The 18651-nt window shown below is 43.2% G+C and overlaps 1 protein-coding gene across 1 annotated transcript; it reads right to left on the bottom strand.

The window, feature by feature from the left end:
• Positions 1 to 8175: 8175 nt before the first annotated feature.
• LOC135167006 (cone-rod homeobox protein-like) lies at positions 8176 to 18205 on the bottom strand. Its single transcript, XM_064129815.1, has 4 exons — positions 17969 to 18205; positions 13429 to 13634; positions 11566 to 11936; positions 8176 to 9558 (listed from the first exon to the last, which is right to left on the bottom strand). The coding sequence occupies exons 1-4, from the start codon at positions 18072 to 18074 to the stop codon at positions 9084 to 9086; spliced, it is 1158 nt and encodes a 385-aa protein (XP_063985885.1). The 5' UTR covers positions 18075 to 18205; the 3' UTR covers positions 8176 to 9083.
• Positions 18206 to 18651: the final 446 nt, after the last annotated feature.

Genomic DNA, 18651 nt, shown 5'->3' with positions numbered 1-18651 from the left:
TAAATGTATTCATTTACGAGGGAGATAAAGTACCCTCATGAACCTATCAAAACGTGAATAATTCATAACTTTTCTCATCACTCCCGATTAATTAATCGCACCAAGTAATAGACTCACGATGTGTTTTACTCCAGTTAAAAAAATTAGACAGATAATGTCGCCGCAATAATCAGAGCCTAACAGCAGATTGAATTACCCTGTTTTCCAAAAAAATGATTACCTCGGAATAGACCACAATTTGCTAGTATGTCAGTTTGGTTTTTTGCACACCGGATGGTTTCGGGACTGTTCGAATTGAATCAAGCGATCTTCTTGTCATACGGGCGGACGGAAGCAATTGCCGCTTGGTGAGTGACACTGTGCAATATGCCACACGTTCCTCCGGTGGAAAACTGTCACTTGTCGCAAACTTGATAACTCGCAATGTCAATTTGCAGAACCCATTCATTTTTCTACAAATATAATCAATCTATAAGACACTCACACGTTTCCTCTCTTTCTTCATACATCATAAGATATCTCGATAATTTTTTTTCAAATTTCAAGTTCCAGACTAATCTAAAGTTAATTCATTAAAAAAATCTTTGCAAAATTGATTCTACAGAAGATCATTAATGATGTGTTAATAAGTGTTTGGGCTAAAAAATCATTTCAAACAAATTCATCAGCCCCTCACCTAATCCTTTGTCTCCTCATGAACCTCCCACCCTCCGAAATAATTACTCCACCCTCCCCCGAACCATTTGTACATCTACCAGGCATATTTATCGCTGTTGTTTGGTAGCTTGTTGCAGCAATAACGGTAATGGCTGGCCACTTGGTACCCTCCCTCCCCTCCCATCCACCTCGGACGATTTATCCTCTGGTAATTACACCTCGTAATAATTAATGCCGTCGTGCATTGTACTAATTATCATCAGTGGAAAAACCTTTTAAGAAATGAAAGAACAGTTTTTGAAATAAAACAAAAGCTTCAGAGAGGTTTCCCATCTTTTTTTTTATTTTAAAATTCCAAATTTCTTTTTTTACACTTCCTTTTATCCAACTCCCTCCCTTCCCCGCACGAATGTATGAAAGGGACAGAGGGGTGAGAGAAGGGGGATGGGGCTGACTTGTTTGAGTATCCGAAAGTGCATACATATCTGGACGCAGTAGTGAACTGGCAAGAAATTAAAAAGAAATAAAGAACGTTAACGAGACGAGATGCTGAAGACTGTGTTTGGGTTCATGAGTGATGGGGAGGGGGTTGAGGGGTTGGGGGTGACGGTTACCAACGACATTCAGTCTCAGGCCAAGCAGCTATCCATCAGGGTGCTTTTGTCGCCCTAATGAGAGCTTTAATTATTCATCCCAAAGTATCCACCCCTTTATCACTCTTTCTCCCTTGCGCCGTGGTCCCGCGTCATCCGCCATCTTGCTTGGAGATACTCGTGCACCTCCACCTCGGCTCTTTCTACTCCTGGAGAGAGAAACAACCTTTATGCTTGATGATTATTCGGTATTGAAGTTGGAGAGTTGAATTGAACCTAAAAAAGGTGAGCTTTTATGCTGGTTTTTGTGGATGAAAAGATTTGCGGCGAATGATGAGAGATTTTCGTGGTGGAAGTGAGGTTAAGGGAGTCAGCCAGGTGAGGGCATGGGGAGGATTCACTTTTTGGGGATTTTGCAAGTTGTGAGAGAGATTTTCGGGTGAATTAAACTGTCAAGTATCTTACGCTGGACAGAACACAACGATTCTTCAGACTTTTCGTAGGTCAATTGACTTGTGCCCGTCAATGAGTCTTCTTTGGTTCAGGAAAGTTCGAGAGAATTATCTCGAGCATTATTGATTAGTGAAAATAGCACTCGAATTTAAAAAATGAATTATGCTCCTGAGGGATCAAAAATTCAGCGAGGAATTGAGGGAATTTATAATTGACAGAATTAAGAAATTAATGTCGGGTTTATCAATTTGGAAACACCTGAAGAATCAATATAGAATTTCGCGTCATACCAGACCGCCCTTTCTTGGCTTTCAATCGTACGTCGGATAATGATACATATCTAACTAGTCGATGAGGTTTAATTCGAAATTCTCCAAATGTTACTGCGCTTTCAGCACAACTTGAAAAAATATTCTTGAACTTCATGAATAATGTTTTTAAAAATTTGTTTGTTCATTCCTCTCGCGTCTAAGACAGAGGCGATCCTTCCTCACCCCCCCTTTCTTCAGTTACCCAACCCGAAGGGGAGGAGGGGGCTATCATAATATAGATTAGCTCATATGGCTCTCCCTCTCTGTCAGCCCGGATCTGGCTCATAGCCTCGAGTGCTTCGGATTTACTATTCATACAAGCGACAATTAGATAGGCATTACTCTGCTATGTATAGACGCGCGGTGGTGCGAGGGGTGACAGTGGTGGCCGTGTACATGTGCACGAACATCCAGTGGAGGATGTGTTGGGGGTAAGTGAAACTCCACTACCTAAGTCTGTTACATAGTGGTTACTACTACTAGTAAAACAGTTACCAACGACGCAAGGGCGGTTGACGCTCAAGGAGTGGGGGCGAGGGGGGTGCGGTGCAGGGGGTTGTGGGAGAGGCGGGAGGGAGGGGGAGTCAACCCCTAAGCCAGTGTAAACACGTTTTAATAGAGATTCGCTCGAGCGGTTATAATAGCCTTGCGGATGTAGCGACTCTGGGTCTTTTACTAAGCCAAACCTTCACTCTTCATCATCATATTGCACGTCTTCAATTTTTTTTCTCCCTCATCATTTTGAATTTTCCATTGATTCTACGTGAGCACTAAAATCTTTGTGAGGGGTTACCTGTAATTTATGGTGTAATTGTTTTAGGGGAGGAGAGGATTATTTATTGCTATTGAACAAAGGAAAGGGGGCTGATGGAGATTTGACAAGTGGTCCATAATTAGCCACTTGCGTTATCCGTAAGAGCCAGGAATATAAACTTGATAATATCATTAGTAAGTCGACTATTAATTGCCCTGACTAATGACACCTTTAGGACGGAATTGTCAATAATCTGGGAAAACATATGTCTGAGAGATGTAATCGACGGGGAAGAGCACTCCCCTTATCTTAATGGGGAAGGAGGGGATCACGTAGTGAATGGACATGGCAATCTGCTGGCGAACCGCCCCCTCTTCACCATCGGAAGCTACCAAATATCCACCATTGTGATGATAATGCTCTTTCACTCGCGATAGCCCATCCTGACGTACGCTAATGCACTCAGATGATTCTCCGACGAATTAATTATCCGTTCTGCGCGCGGGGAAAAAAGTTGGAGAGATGAACAACGAGAAATGTTGGAGAAAGTTCAAGGAATTGTCAGATATCCTCTGCCGGAAAGTTCTCCCCGAAATATTTCCGTTTATTGGACTGAATCTGACTGTTACGTGGCGGTCGGGAGACCCTCGGCCTCTCGTCGCGTGATGCGATCTCCAAAATACCCGTCACGTTGAATCTACGTGAGGATATCCACCGGAAGATATTCCCAAATTGGTGATTTATATGGAAGAAATGGCCGAGAAGCACCGGAAGGTGGAGGCATCTTGACACGTGCGATCTCTGATGACACTCAAGATAATCGAACAAAAGAACGGTAGTGCTTAACCCCCCGGGAAGGGCGCCCTGGGCTTGACTCCTTCAGACTGAATGTCCGGTCTTAATTCGGGGATATAAATCAGGGGGTGCTATTAGGATCATATAAAAACAATGAGTCGACGAAAGTAGCTGGATTACCTCGGGTTGGGATTCTCTTCATTGCGGGAATACTAGCGCCGAGGGGTGAGTGCCATAACTTACCCTGGGAATTTTTTTTACTACCTGATTCTCGAAAATTTTGAACAGCAGTTTTTGAACTGTTTTATTGTTATTCAACATCAGCCCGATGGAATTACACCGCGCCCCTCTGTCCAGACGGGTTTGAACCCGGAACCTCTCGCCCAGGAGGCGCCAAACTCGCCCCCTAAATGTTAATTACAAAAAACTAATTTACGTGCACGTGAATGAATCTCAAACAGACACTTTAAGATGTGATTGTCCGTATTAGTCCCCGCTGTTCCCTGCAGACGTGTCCCATATATTTCCACCCCCTCTGGTAATCCCTAATAGACGTCACTAATCGGAAGAAAACAACAAACACAAGCATGTTCATTGATACGTCAATAGTTCCATTGTTATAAATTAATCGAGACAGGCGCTTTCCACATTGTCTCGGCCTGTTACCTCTAACCGTCAGGGAGGGAGGAAGGGATGGGGGCCACGGGGGTTAGATAGAAACATTCAGTGGACTGTGTGATCCAAGCGTGTGTCAACGAAAACAATACAGCTATGGAGAAGTGAGGATCATGGAACCCCACCAGGAGAGTATGGTAGTCACGTGGCGGTTGACAGCATTGCCACACGTCGTGCACACCCCAATACGACCGAGCGAGAATGGGAATATTGTCCGGGTGGCACGCGTTCATCAACCATTCGGGAACAACCCCCTCTATCTAATGGAATTATAAATTCAAGAGCTTTGGATGTAACGCACCTGAGTCACTGGGTGAATGCATTGTTGAAAAATCATCGAGGAGTTGCGGTTGAATACATCATGTCGCAGGGGATGAAAAAGTCGGGAAATATTGTGGAGATGAGCAGGTTGGTGGAATCATGATGATGAAGACAGACACAGGGGAAAATTGAGTTTAGATTTGCCCCTGAATTTTCCCTCAAACAATTTCTTTTCAATTATTATTTAAGTTATTGTATTCTGATTATTTATGCGTATCTACCCTTATGGAAATTGTGACTAGGTGAGGAGTAGGATTTGCAAAAAAAAGCGGTCCTTTTTACGAATTTGTTTGTAAAGCAGGTGCTGAATTTTGAATTATGAAGTTATTTTTTTTTTTAATTTTATGGGATTGAATTAATTATTTCTGGACAATTATTTATCTATCGATTGCTATTAGAAATCGTTCGTTGAGGTTGAAAAGTTGAATGTGAAGACGGTGGCGGGGTAAAATTGTCAGGATCATAACTAAAAATATTATTGAAAGATTCTGGTAAACATGAAATACAGAATAATATCAATTTCAATTAATGCCGGTGGTACACCTCCCCTCTATGAATCAGTCGTCCACGGGTGCAGTATTATCGAGATTGGTTCAGCGCTTTGCCAGAGGCTTTCCACCTGAACCCGCTCGTTCTCCACCCCCACCATTCCACCCCATTCCTCTTTACGCCACCCAATCACACCGGTAGCCGCTAAGTGCGATCCATTAAGCGTAATGGAATGCACCAATTATAACATTTGCTGAATAATTGGCGACCGCTCGGCAGTGCTCCAACTGTATTGGATTGGTTCGTACTCGGGGAAAAAAAGCTAACACGAATGAGAAATAAAAATGATGGAGGAAGGGTTTTGGGTAGTGGAAAATTCTGGATGAGTGAGTCTGTGAAAATGGAAATACGATAACTCGAGAGCGGGAGCGGCAAACATCAAATAAATCACTCAATTAATTCTTGAAAAATATACCTGTGTCGTGGAATATTCGTTGAATCGTTTGTTGCAACGCTTCGTCAATGACTTTTATTTTCCCAATTTAGAGTTGAATTTTGGGATTTTTTTTTAACCCGGAGGATTGAAAATTAAATTTTCATACTGCCTCTGTGAGGATGTACTGAAGATGAATGAAAGATTCATCATTGTCTCGATATGTCATGTCAAATGAGATTAAACATTCAACGGAATTTAAAATTATACCGTCATGTGGAGATCATTCAGATTGGTTCCATCTCTTGGTGAATTATTTTTGAACTTCAGAAGGAATAAGCGGATATTTAAATAAGATAATTCTTGTTCACATTTCAAGTGATTCTGTTTTCCAGGAGACCAAAAATCTCCAAAAATTTATCGCGCAAAAAATATCGTTTACCGACTGAGAGCACAAAAGTGGATCTGAAAATTGAAAATCATTGCGGTTCTTGATCCCCTTATCTCCGGCAGACAGACGATAAATTCACTTCCAGCCCTCTGCCATCACTCCAATCCCTCCACCGCTCCTCCGGGACCCCTCCCGAAATAATCCGACGCAGCCCCCTCCCTTGCCTTTAAAAAAAATCCCTCAGACGACCGTTTCCCACATCGCTTCATTGTTATTAACAATACTCCATCCGGAATAATCTCATCCAAGAGCTGCTGAAGAAAATGAAAATAATACAAAAATATATTCGCACTCTCCGGTCTTTTCGTAGCCGCAAAGTGCTCGTTACTTTGTTGCTAATTCAATCAGAACTGGCGACCGGAAGAGGCGGATGCGTCAGACATGACTGAGGAAGAATAAGGAAACGTATTTCCACACGTTCACCCTTCACTCCTCTCCCTACTCCCCCTGAGCTTTGACATGCAAATTGTCTGACAATGAATTTCGTAAAACCTTTTACGGTTAGTGCAAAAAGGAGATGGAGGAAGAAAAGGGGGTAAAGTGAGGGTGAATAGAGACAGAAGACGAGAAGGAAGAAGCCGATTGTGGGTTACCACTGTTAGAGTGGGTGGAGTCTGATACAAGAGGGACTCAAGAAAGATTGAGTCAAGTTAAAAGGTGGTGGTAAGGATAGAAGACGAAACGACTGCGAGACGACGTTCTAGTATTAATCACTGTCTGCTGGCATCGACTTTACCACTACGTCACCCATTTCTTCCCCCTTTTGACCCCCTCCTCATCGCCCTCTCTTTTTCCTCTTCAGCTGATGCTCTTACTCGATTCATTCTCCCCCTGAGTGTTCTGTATCAAGAATCCGCACGTCTGAATTCATTAGCTGTGATCTCAGTTCGATGTGATAAATGAGAGGGATGAGAGCGACATTCTACCCTGTCCTTGTCATCGATATGATTGTTGGGATTCCACAAAAAAAATTTGATAGCGATCATCGGGGACCGTAGAGGAAGGTCACAAAGGAGCGAAATCTTGCTGAAATCATCATTGCGACCAGATTCAATTGATTGAAAGAACCAACTCTCAAGATGGAGATGTCATGTGGGCCGTATCGAACTATGTCGTTAAAAGTCGATCGTCTCCAGCAAAGTGGCCTGGCGCCTGGTTACGTCCCATCTAAAATCTCTCTACAAACTGAAACGCTTCAAGGTGAGGTGAGGAGCACAGTGGGAGAGGAGGCAGCAGGAAGAAGCAGAGAACCGTTGGAAGGCTGTAAGACAGACAGTGTGGAGTGAGGTAAGAGGGAGGGGTGGATAGTAGTTGAGGGGATGTAAGAGTGGGAGAGGGGTAGGAGGCAAGAGGAAAGCTGGCGAGGTGGCACGGGGGATAAACCATGATGTCGTTGATTAATACGGTTTACCAGTAAGTGTAACGGAGTGTGCAGAACGCTCCTACCTCCCTTGTCTCCTCCAGCCCACCCACCCATCCAATTCCCCTCCCTTCTCGGCTAGGTCCTCCTAAAATGCGATTCTCTCCCACTCCGAAAGGGATGCCGGAGGGTTGGGAAGAGAGATTCACCCCCCACTCTGAGACTAGGGAAAGCCACGTGCCGATCAATGGCGTCTCTCTCCTGATTGGACGAGAAAACGGACCAACCCCTTCTTGCTTTACCACTCAAACCTACCCCAGTCCTAAGAGCGCTTCTTGTATTTTTTTTTTAAGAGTTGGAAAAGAGAGGGAAGCAAAGCTCTTTCTTCAGAGAAAGCATTGATTGCCAACAAAACCCCTCGTCCAACCTTCTTCCGGTTTCCCTTATTCCCTTTAGAATGTTTTAGTTTTATTTGAGAGACTTTTTTTGGTCTATCCCTTTTTTTCTGCTTTTTCTTTCTTTTCCACGTTTTAGGAGTCTATCGTTTTCAGAGTGATTTTTCTTTCTTTACGTTTCAATGGCACGCGACCGAATTTAAGATGGTTTCTTCGATTTTGGGTGTGTTCAAGCATTTCTGGATACTTCCTGAGAAATGTGATAGGTCGTTTGATCAAGCAGGTAGATTCTACCAAGTGATTGTCATCCACTATCGCTCCTAAGACCTTTTAGAACAACATGCGTTAAAATCGAAATTTCTGGAAGTGGAAATTCAAACTTCGGACTCCAACTCCGGCGGTTGTCTGAAAACTTCGCGAACGAAACATCAGGCACTCCAGTTTCGGGTTCACTTTCGCCCTTAATGAGCTTAGATGAAAGGTTAATAAATCTGAGAGACGACGTGTATCACGAGAACAAGTTTATTTCATACAACTACCATTACGTAGAGCTACAATATCATCTAGATTGCATTATTTATAATTGTATAATTTTTAAATTCTGTGATTCTTTATTGTTTACATCCGCCAATTACAGTGACGTTTATCAAACAAAATTATTATACAAGTTTTAGTTTCATTTGTCCCAATTTTTTAATGCATGATCGGAGCAAACTCTGTGAACTAATTTTCAAAGATCTTCTAGATTCTTTGCTTACGTTTTTCTTGCCTCTCCTCTCTGATTCAATTAATACCCATGAATATCATCATAGCATTTGCAGAATTATCTTGTGTATCTGTACGATGTTCTTTCCTTCCTCTTAATCACATTTTCTTTGCCCACAAAAAAGTCACGATGGTCCTACGTTATTTTATTGATCAGGCACACTTAAAAACTTGGTCCTGATTTAATCTCGAACTCTTTCTTATCCTGTAATAAAGTGAAACAAGGAAGTACTTAAAGTTTTCTCTAAATAAAAAATTGAGTGCGTAGTGGCAAACAGCAATATTCACTATCTCCTCTCCTTATTCCACTCGAGTACAGCCTCCAGATACTCCTCCATAACGACTGAAATGCCCTAGGATATTGCAACACATCCTTTTCAAGACACCTGAATTCTCTACAAATCCTCTTTAGTACTGGGCTGAATTCGGGAAAACCAACTAAATTCAACAAGACCCCTTGCCCTCTGGAGATCATCGCTACCACACTGGCCTATCCCGAAGATTACAAACTCCATTATCACTTGTAGTCACGTGACCCAGAATTGCTCATCTTAGGAATATCCATTTGCACCGATGATTTTATTGCTAAATAGTGGTGAGAGGTAGACTGCCAATGATGTGAGAAGATTATTTAAGGATCTTCCTTAGTACTGGGTTGAATTTGATGAACAACGCTTGGCAAATGATGGTGTTCAGGCCTCCTCGAGAGGCCAAGTAACGGTGGTAGTAATGGTAAATGCAGGGGCAGTGGTAGACCACCTGGAAAACCAGCTAAACCACCGAGTAGTGCAGTTGCTGTTGAGTGCTCCTGTGCCTTTCGTCTCAGTTCAGCAAGGCTGCTTGTCCTGTGAAGATCACCGCTCCCTGGCTTGCAGCAACCACAGAGTGATCCTGGCCAGCCTGGTGCCCATGCTAGCATATCCTGAAGGCTACTGGGTCGATGATCACTCGTTGTCCAGAGACTTGGTGTTGCTGATGTCAGCGATGTTGTTGTTGAACTGATGATTTTGTTGCTAAAAAGTGGTGGTGAGAATTGGGCTGCCAGGTGAGGTGAGAAGAACAGCGACGTTGGAGGCTCCACTGGCCTGAAACCTGTACCTGTGATGCTGAAACAGGGAGAAGAATTCAGTGTTAATTCAGTGCTTAGGATGGCGAGGTTTGATCCTGATGTCTAAGCTGGAGACGCATTTCCATATTATACATAAGATATAATTCAACGGACTAGAAATTCTGCTCACCTACCACAACACGCATCCTAGCCTTTGAGCCCCACTAATTACGACGAATATTAATCCCAAATATTGATGCTCTTTGCACAGAGATATTACCAAGAAGTACTAGCAGCTTGGTAATCAGCATTGAACAGACTTCCGAATGGAATTTCGTGATGAGGGAGTGAAAAGGGCGGGGTAGTCTCGAGATAGTGGGAATAAGCCCGACTACCCGAGTAAGTGCGATAATTAAGGGCAATTAGATGCACGAAACTATCCTGCGAGTGGGTTTACATCTCTCATGTACCTGTGTTAAATATATATAGTATTCACACATGATAAAATTGTATGTGTTGGTGTGGTTACCCCAAGGGGCGTTGGATCCGATTACGATACTGCTTAGCTCACGCCTGATATCGCTATTTCCAAACGTTTGCACACGACCACTTTGGATCAATTTAGACATGAAGTTGTTGGAGACAATCATCATAAGATGTTTTGAAAGATTGCTCGTGATTTGTTAGGACAATCCTGATTTGATATTAATTGCACTGCTTGAGCTGATACTAGGGGTATAATCGTGACTGAATAATTTGGTCAGAACTTCACAAAAATATCTCCAAAACAGAATATTTAATCATTGATAATTTTGAGCCGCAACTCACCCAGACAACATTGAGCCAATACTATTGTTTGTCCTTAATCTACATACGATTAAAGTATGCACAGATCCATTAGCGATAATTCCATCCCCTAGTACAAAATCAAATCCGAGGGAGGTGAATTTCAACGGGAGAAAAGAGGATCCTCGAAAGGATGTACTCAGACATAAGGATGGAATATTTTTTTAGGGGGTAAAGGTACCCATGTGTAGTACCCATCTAGGCTGTGAGGAGCCCCGAGCTTCTCAACCACCCTTCCCTTGAACCCCTTTCCCCCCTTCTTACTAGTTTCCCACCATGTGCCTGAAGCAAGACTTCCAGGAGCAACCCTGAATAAGTTATAAGGATATATTTACGGTGAGCGGTTTTAAATAAATTACAACTGGTGGAGACGGCCGAGAAAGGAGTACGTCCCGACAACCATCCCTTCTCCATCTATTTCCTTATTCTTTTCAAAGTTTTACTTCTTTAAATTCTTTTTTTCCCCTAAGTGGAGCCCTCCGACTATTATACTTCTGTTAGCTTTCATTTTGAGACAAAGGGTACATATTATGAATTATGACTGCCCCAGGATGAGAGAGTATGGACATCTGATCGATCTCGCGATAATTTTCATGGTAATACGAGACCAAGTGCACATTCCCGCACCCTATTTGGATCTGCCGCCGCGAATGCGTTGACCAATGAGGACAACGTCTTAGGCACGAAGTTAGCCGATAGCTTATGCGGTTCAATTAATTTATTTGCTTGTCCTTCGCACAATGAAGATACCAGGAAGTACCCATAATTAACACTAGCTATCACTGACTCGATCAAGAAGAAAAAGGGGTTGAAGTGAAAGTAGATGAGAACAGAGTGAAATGGAATGAAAGAGGTTGGTCTGTTAAATGGTGTGTGTCGAGCATCCGGAGTTCCTCGTTTTACTCGTTGGACACAGGCGAGCGCTTTTAGGGTGGGGTGAGTTGGTTTATAAACCCTGTGATATTTCCTAAAGGCGTAAATACATAGTGGACTTAAAAGCCACATACACCTCACTTGGTGGTCCTTGGGACCCCCAACTGGGTGATATCTAGCGTTTACGAAGGAAACCGTCTATGGTACCCCCCTCCGTGGTTCTGGCGATTTAAATGTACCCGACAGGGAGAAAAAATTTCTCTCTCGTTACTTCTGTAATTCTCATTTTTTTTTTTGTTTTACCCGGGGTGACAGGGAAAAATAATGTAAAAGAACTGATGCTAACCTCTCCGTGGGCGGAACGAGACTGCCACCTGCTGTGCTGACTGGCAGTGGCGCCCTCACCGGTGTCGGCGGTGGCGTCGCTGTACCACTCAGTGATGGCTGACTCTGGGACTGTTGGGGTCGGGGGCTCACTGATGCTGATGTTGTACTCGGACTTCGCGAGCCAGTGCCAACTTCGTGGCCATTGTCTTCGCCTTCAGCACTACCTGCTTCGGTGTCGTGGTGACTGGTCGGTGAGGGACCGCTCGACGATGACGGCGGTAGGCCTTCCAAAGGACCCGACGCCGGTCCACTACTCCCATCACGCTTTCGTTGTTCCTCTTTGAGACGTTCACTCTTCCGCCACTTTGCTCGACGATTTTGAAACCACACCTGCAATTCAACAGGTAAATACCACATTGGAGGGTAGAATTTCAAATAATTGCGTTGGCTCGCATGTGAGGGAAATTTTTGAGGATAAAAGAAAGGGGTTTGATGCGATAATTGGATACTGAGCTTGTCACTGAGAGCAGCGACCAAGTGTCAAGTGAGGAGATGGAGACACACACGTCGTCCCGGGTGTGGCGCATGTTCAACGAGCCAACACTGTCGACCACGCTCATTCCCGAGTGTTTCACTTCTCATATATTTTTTTTTTGTTTCACCGAAGGTGTGTCTCGAGCCGTACTAATGAGACTAACTTGACATAATGCTAGCCTGAGATAGGATTTAATCGTACCCTCTAGTGCCCACCCCAAGGGAACATCCGACAGATAACCCACAATTTTCGAATATCATTTTCCAACTTTGTCAATGCACCATCAGCCGGTGAATTGAAATAAAATCAGCGAGGGAAAAGCTTTGGAAACTTTTCGGTGGAGACCAGGAAAATGGTTTATTAAAATAAATACACACAGGCTAATGTTTCATCAGGAGTCGTGGAGGAGGACAGAGAGATGGTTAGTAAAGGAAAGGGGAGAAAGAACTACTGGTGGGTTTGCCGGTAGGTACACTGGGTGGCAGCCGGCAGATATAATAATATCCTAAGGGTTTTGCGGGGGCGAGTAATAGCCAGGAACAAAGCCGCATTCACCCCCCTGGGAATGCCCCTTGAGTATCCTCCATCCCGCGTTCAACTTGAAAACTAACGACATTTCATTTTTCTCAATATGAATTTAATCTCAAATATGTCAATATCGTATTACCACATATCAAAGTATCCTCCCCCAATTTTTTCATGTATTTTTATAAACTTCTGAAATCTCATAACATGAAAAAATTGCATGATTCTGATTGCTGGCAAACGCAAGCCAGCTTGTCACACGTGACACGTCCCGGTGAACGTGCCCTCACAACCTACCCCCCTCCTCTTATAATTGAAGTATATATAACGTAGACAAGTGAGAGAAAAGAACGATGGAGTAAGATGGAGTGATGGTAAAGTGGGGAAGGTACTACATAAACGCGCCTATTTGTCCATTATTCCAGATTCCCTTTGTTCCTTCCTAATGAAACAATGAGTCTGCGCCGTAATTGCGTCATACTCGACGAAGGGCCCCCCAGTTTCTATGGCCCAGCTTTCTGTTTTTTTAATAGTCTTCTCGTTTATTTATTTTTCAGCATTTTCGTCGGTGCGATTGTATCGCTGTGATTTCGATTGGGGCCAGTTAACAATCACTGCTGGAGTCTGGTTGAAGAATTAATCACAGTCCGAGATACCTAATCTGCGGGATTACCGGCTCACCGATGCAAACTTCGCCTCGGTTTTCGGACGAGGAGTGGAGGATACTTTACTGTGAGCAGGTCCAGAACCAGCAACATTTCACACATGAGTTGGGTAAGTTACCTACCTTAAGATACTAGGATATTTATGATCATGTCTCACCTGCACTCTCGCCTCCGTCAGGTTTATCTTCATCGCCAGATCCTCACGCGTAAAGACATCCGGATAGTGGGTCTGGGCGAATGCTGACTCGAGTTCCTCGAGCTGCTGAAGGGTGAATGTTGTGCGATTTCTTCTTTGTTTTCTGCGGACAAATGAATCCTCGCCGACTCCGTGGAGGGCTGGGTGATAAGCGGAGTAGCTGGTGTCTGAAAATAAAAGGGGCAAGTTGCAGGTAATCTAGATGTTAAGACAGTCGTACGGAGAGAAATTTCTGAGAAAAATTTTCCCGTTCAGGGAAAATGATGTGACATTAAATAATTTTTATTATATGTTGTTCCTTGCGCAGAATTAATTTTTTTACAACCCAGGATTTGCAATTTTTTTCCAGTACTCAGTCCACAATTTGTATAGAAAATTTCTCTCCGTCTACACATACACGAATTTCAGTCCCGAGTGACAGGGATTTTACAAATTAATAATCCCTGGCCCAAATTCATACCTGACTAGAACCGCGACCTGAGGGATTCCCCAAATTCATTCTCTCAGACTCATTTCCTCATTACAAACTTTCTCTATCCGGGAGCATTAAAAAATCTGTATAATTACCCGAACCGCGTTACCATCGCCCCCATAAATTTCAAACGTAATTGATGTGTGCATATAAGTGAATAGATTCAAACGTTAAATCGTAAAATTCAATCACTCGGAAACAAGTGCATTAATTACACAGGATTGAATATGAGAGCAAGGAATTAGTGGAAGTGAGACAGTACTACTCCACGTACAACGGTACCCTCTGCTGTGCCCGCGCATTAGTATGGATGATGTTGGGAAATGAGGCTCATGTTTCAAATGTAAATCTATCTCAATGTAATGAGTCAATAATTATTATCTATTTACGTAGATGATTATATTTATCTGCAATCAACGCACTTAACATAATTAGGAATAAATAGGTAATATTTTCGCACCGGCTGATGAATAGGTAATAACGCGATTCCTGATTGTCATCTTATTGCCCTGATTCATCTTGTCATTAGCTCTCATTGTGAATCAAAAGGGCCAAAGTGGCTCAACGTGAGACAGTTCTGTCTAAAGTGACTACAGAGAAATCGTTAAAATTTCCTGGCGTCGCGAACCATGCGGTATTAGGTGCCGACTAAGTATGTTTGATTTTCAACGTTTCTGATTCAGTAATGGTATACTAATTAGGCGAGATCACCTCTACAACGATAAATCGAGTACAGTTTAGACCTTCTGTGTATACGCTTGGTGCCTATAGTATTGCATGGATAACTGGCAAAGCCAGAGGTATAGTGGTAGTGGCTTTGAAAGCTGGATGGTACAAAGCAAACTAGGCGAGATAGAAAGGGAGTGAGTGAGAAACAGACTGATGGAATGAGAGGGACGGAATAAGTGGGTGGGGTATAGGCTTGAACATGGTTGCCTGTAAAGCGCACCAAGCGTTCATCAATGATTCAGAGCAATCAGCGCAATTAATTACCACGGCACTAAGCCCGCAGGATCAGCGGGAATTAAAATGGTGGAAAATAAAAATTTAAGGGAGCAAAAAATTGGGGAAATTAATTTCCTAAACTTATGAAAATTATATGAGTGGATTTCTACATTTGAAATTCTATTTTTTTGACAATTATTTAATGGAGTGAGAGGGCTCAGTAATTGGAATTGGAGATTGTACAATGATGTGCTGTTGTTACCGAGAGGAAACTCTTCGAGGAGATTGACAATTTAATTGAGTTTGGCCGAAGACACATGACAATATCTGTGAAATTTGGAATGCCTCACAGGAGCTGGAAATATTTCCAACTTGAATCAGGCCAAGATGTTACGTACCCACCAGATCGTACATACTGGTAAATAAATTTTCCATTTCTCTATCCGACTCCTGGAAAACTGAAATCCACTCAAGATCTTGGATTAGAGTTTGGTAGAGTAAAGCCAAGGACCTAGACAACCCCATACCTCTTCATTGAGTGTAGAGAAAAACCCTGGCAATAGGGAGAGAGACGACCAGGATGAGGACTTGATCCAATTTATTAAGAAAAAGGTGGAAGGGAAACCAAAGACCGAAGGGGAAAGAGTGAAAGAGTCAGTTTGTGAGATATACGCTTCATTCGATTGCCAAGAAGTACGATAGCACGGGATTTCGTTACTCGATCATCTCAGATAAATAAAAATAAATTTGACATTACGTTTTTTGATGGCTTCCACCAGCCATCTACATCAACATCATCGTGTTGATTCTTACTTTTATTTTTTTCATTTCTGGAGAAGGGTTAATCAACCGGGGGTAAACTTGAGTACGTGCTCTCGATGGTATATTTCACCCTTCGAGTAACAACTGCGCTCTGTACTTTGGCATATCTGTCGTCATGATGTCAGAATGGCTGACAGGAAACGAGGAAAGACGGCTACCAATTAAAAAAACCTTCTGGTGCCTTTCATTTTTGGAGGAATTGATGGAGATGAGCACTTTGTCACTTCCCCTAGTATTCTAGAGTGGACTACACACAAAAAAAAATCTCATCCACCTGCATCATCAACTTGGAAACCTCTGCCAAAACCAAACAATATAATTCGACCGTTCAACTTGTCCATAATTAATTCGCTGCAATTGATATTGACGACGACGACTAAATGTTTCAACATGTATGTCGTCGCCATGTCGTGAGAATTGACATGAAATTAAAGAAGGATAACTTCCAATTGAAGATCCGTCATCGTCGCCCCTTTGACATTCCCAGGATTCGAAGAGTGACAATCGACGAAGACCGAGGAAAATCAATAACCGAAACTGAGCCAAAATTCTCAACGCCGAAAATGAATGTAGTTCCCAGTGGAAAAACTACACGTTGCAGGAGCCAAATCTAATGACACCCTGACCGTCACTAATGATCCTAACGAGGTAGTTAGATGTTGTAGACGAAGCCGCTGGTCTCCTGTCCGTTTTCACTGGGGGTATGAAGAGGAAATTCAGTGAGTGTATTCTATGTATGTGTGAATTGTGGAACGTACAGTGGGGAGGGGGTCCAGTCGTGCCTCTGGACCGTGGGCCGAGTGAACCCACTTACCGACTTATCACGTAGTTACCTAATCTGTTTATCCCGGTAGGGCGGTAGAGGAATCAGACGACGAGTTTCAAGGGGGAGACTTCTCGATAGAGAGAAGGGGAAAGCGGCACCACAGGGGGCTTTATCCACCATCAACACCCCCCAACTATGACAACTGGTTGTCTAGTTCATTTGGCAATAATGGATACCGAGAGAAAATTGAGTTAGGACACTCGAAAAAGATATTAGTTTATTCGATCGACGAGAGGATTTCTGGTGAGTTGATGATGAGCTTCAAAGAGAACACAATAATACACGTGTATCAGTCCATTTTGCCCCAGTGAGTTTGAAAAATCATTCGAACGAAATGAATCAACTTTTCAATTATCAGCATCATCAACAATTTTGAAAATACCATTTTCCCCTTTTTTTCGTTCATTTCAGGTAATCCATGGGTAAATATTTCATGAACATAAATACATTATACGTTCAATATACCATCCAGCGGGGAAAAAATTCAAAGGCCGGCCTCTCTCTCTCTCTTTCTCGTGTAATGTATATATCCCACATAGCCATCAAATTTATAACTCGTTTTACGTTTTTTTCAATTTTCCCGGGCGGTCTCTCTCGCCTCACCCTGCCCTGCCCCCCCGAACCCACCCCACGGGAGAGTAGAACATGCGTCACTTTGAATTTCTAACCCAACGGGTTTCGGTTGAACCATTCTACCCCTCCACCAATATTTTATTCATTCTGTACATTTCTTCAAATCATGTTTTGTAAAATTGGTTGAACACAGTATGAACGACGTTGAATTACAAAATGTAGAATGATGATCGATCAGCTTGAAAGGGGAATATCTTGGTAACCCCTCCACTGTATCCTGAATTATTAATCATCACGCCAGGAAATGGCACTTGTGATAAATCATGCGATTATGTATCGCAAAATATGACACGGTTAGTCAAATTGGTTTAACAGTACTTCACTGATACTTGTGTCATGATATCAAGTATAGCGGTACGAACCCGGGGGATTGTTAGATTGATAGTTGAGGGGATCTTTTTTGGCTACTCGAATTCTCAACCGGACGTGGAAGACCCGATAAACACAGGAGCCCATTCGTTCAAGTTGAGTTAGGCAAAGTGTTTTGAAATGGTGGTGAAGTGTCCTCGGGTGAGTGGACAACAGGTAAACTCGCTTTTCCCATGTCGTTTGAAATTTAAAAGTTTCATACTTGGCTGACTTTACTGTACCACGTTGATTGAGCAAGAAGAAAGTTTCAGGACCTTTTGAGGATTTTCGTCATGCACGACGATTCAGGAAACGTATCACCGGGATAATTCACTCGAAAGAATCATCGAAAGACGTGACGCCAGCACGAGATCAGACGAAAATTCAACGCCAACGTAACGCCAGTGATGGACCGCTCATCCTCCCCCCCTCATACAATAAAAATGTCTACTCACACGGATGCGTCGGTGCAAACGTATACTCCAATGTCGGCGGTAATCGGGGGGCCGGGAGACCAGGAGGACAGTGGTAGCAGAACATACTGCTAGCTCTGGCCGCCATACTTGGGGTACTCCCCGGCCCCCCACCTGGTGAACCTGCACCCGCCACCGGAGTCGTTGACTGCGGTGACGTCTGTTGGCTGGGACTTGGTATGTGGTGGTGATTAGACGTCTGATGTGTGTGGAGGGATCCAATCTGAAATAAAAGGCCAAATATGTAGACCAATACTCCTGCAGGACAATGATGGGGGGGGGCACGGCCCCCCTCACTTTCAAACCCCTCTATTATCGACAGAGGGATTGTAAATGCGTGTGAATAATTAATACAATGTATGCCAGGAGTTTGCTGTACCTCTTACGCAACCATCGCAAATTCAATAAAGCGGCCTACGGTGTCACCAATTTGTGATGAAACTTTGTCTCACTTTAGCCCGTATTTGAGGTTATGCCGGCACTCGAATGAAGATTATAGTCTTCTAAAATGCATTATTACATTCACTACTCTGCAGATGGGTGTTTATGGGGAATAATTTTAATGGGTAGCCCTCATTCCACAAATAATTTTTCAATAGTGCATTGGGGGGCTGGAGAAGGAGGGGCAGGAGGGGGGGCTTCAGATACTTGATCTCCATCTCTGT

Source organism: Diachasmimorpha longicaudata, chromosome 10 (genome assembly GCF_034640455.1).
Source record: "Diachasmimorpha longicaudata isolate KC_UGA_2023 chromosome 10, iyDiaLong2, whole genome shotgun sequence".
Lineage (NCBI taxonomy): Eukaryota > Metazoa > Arthropoda > Insecta > Hymenoptera > Braconidae > Diachasmimorpha > Diachasmimorpha longicaudata.
The sequence above is the reverse complement of the archived record's forward strand: the minus strand, read 5'-3'. Positions and strand labels throughout refer to the sequence as shown.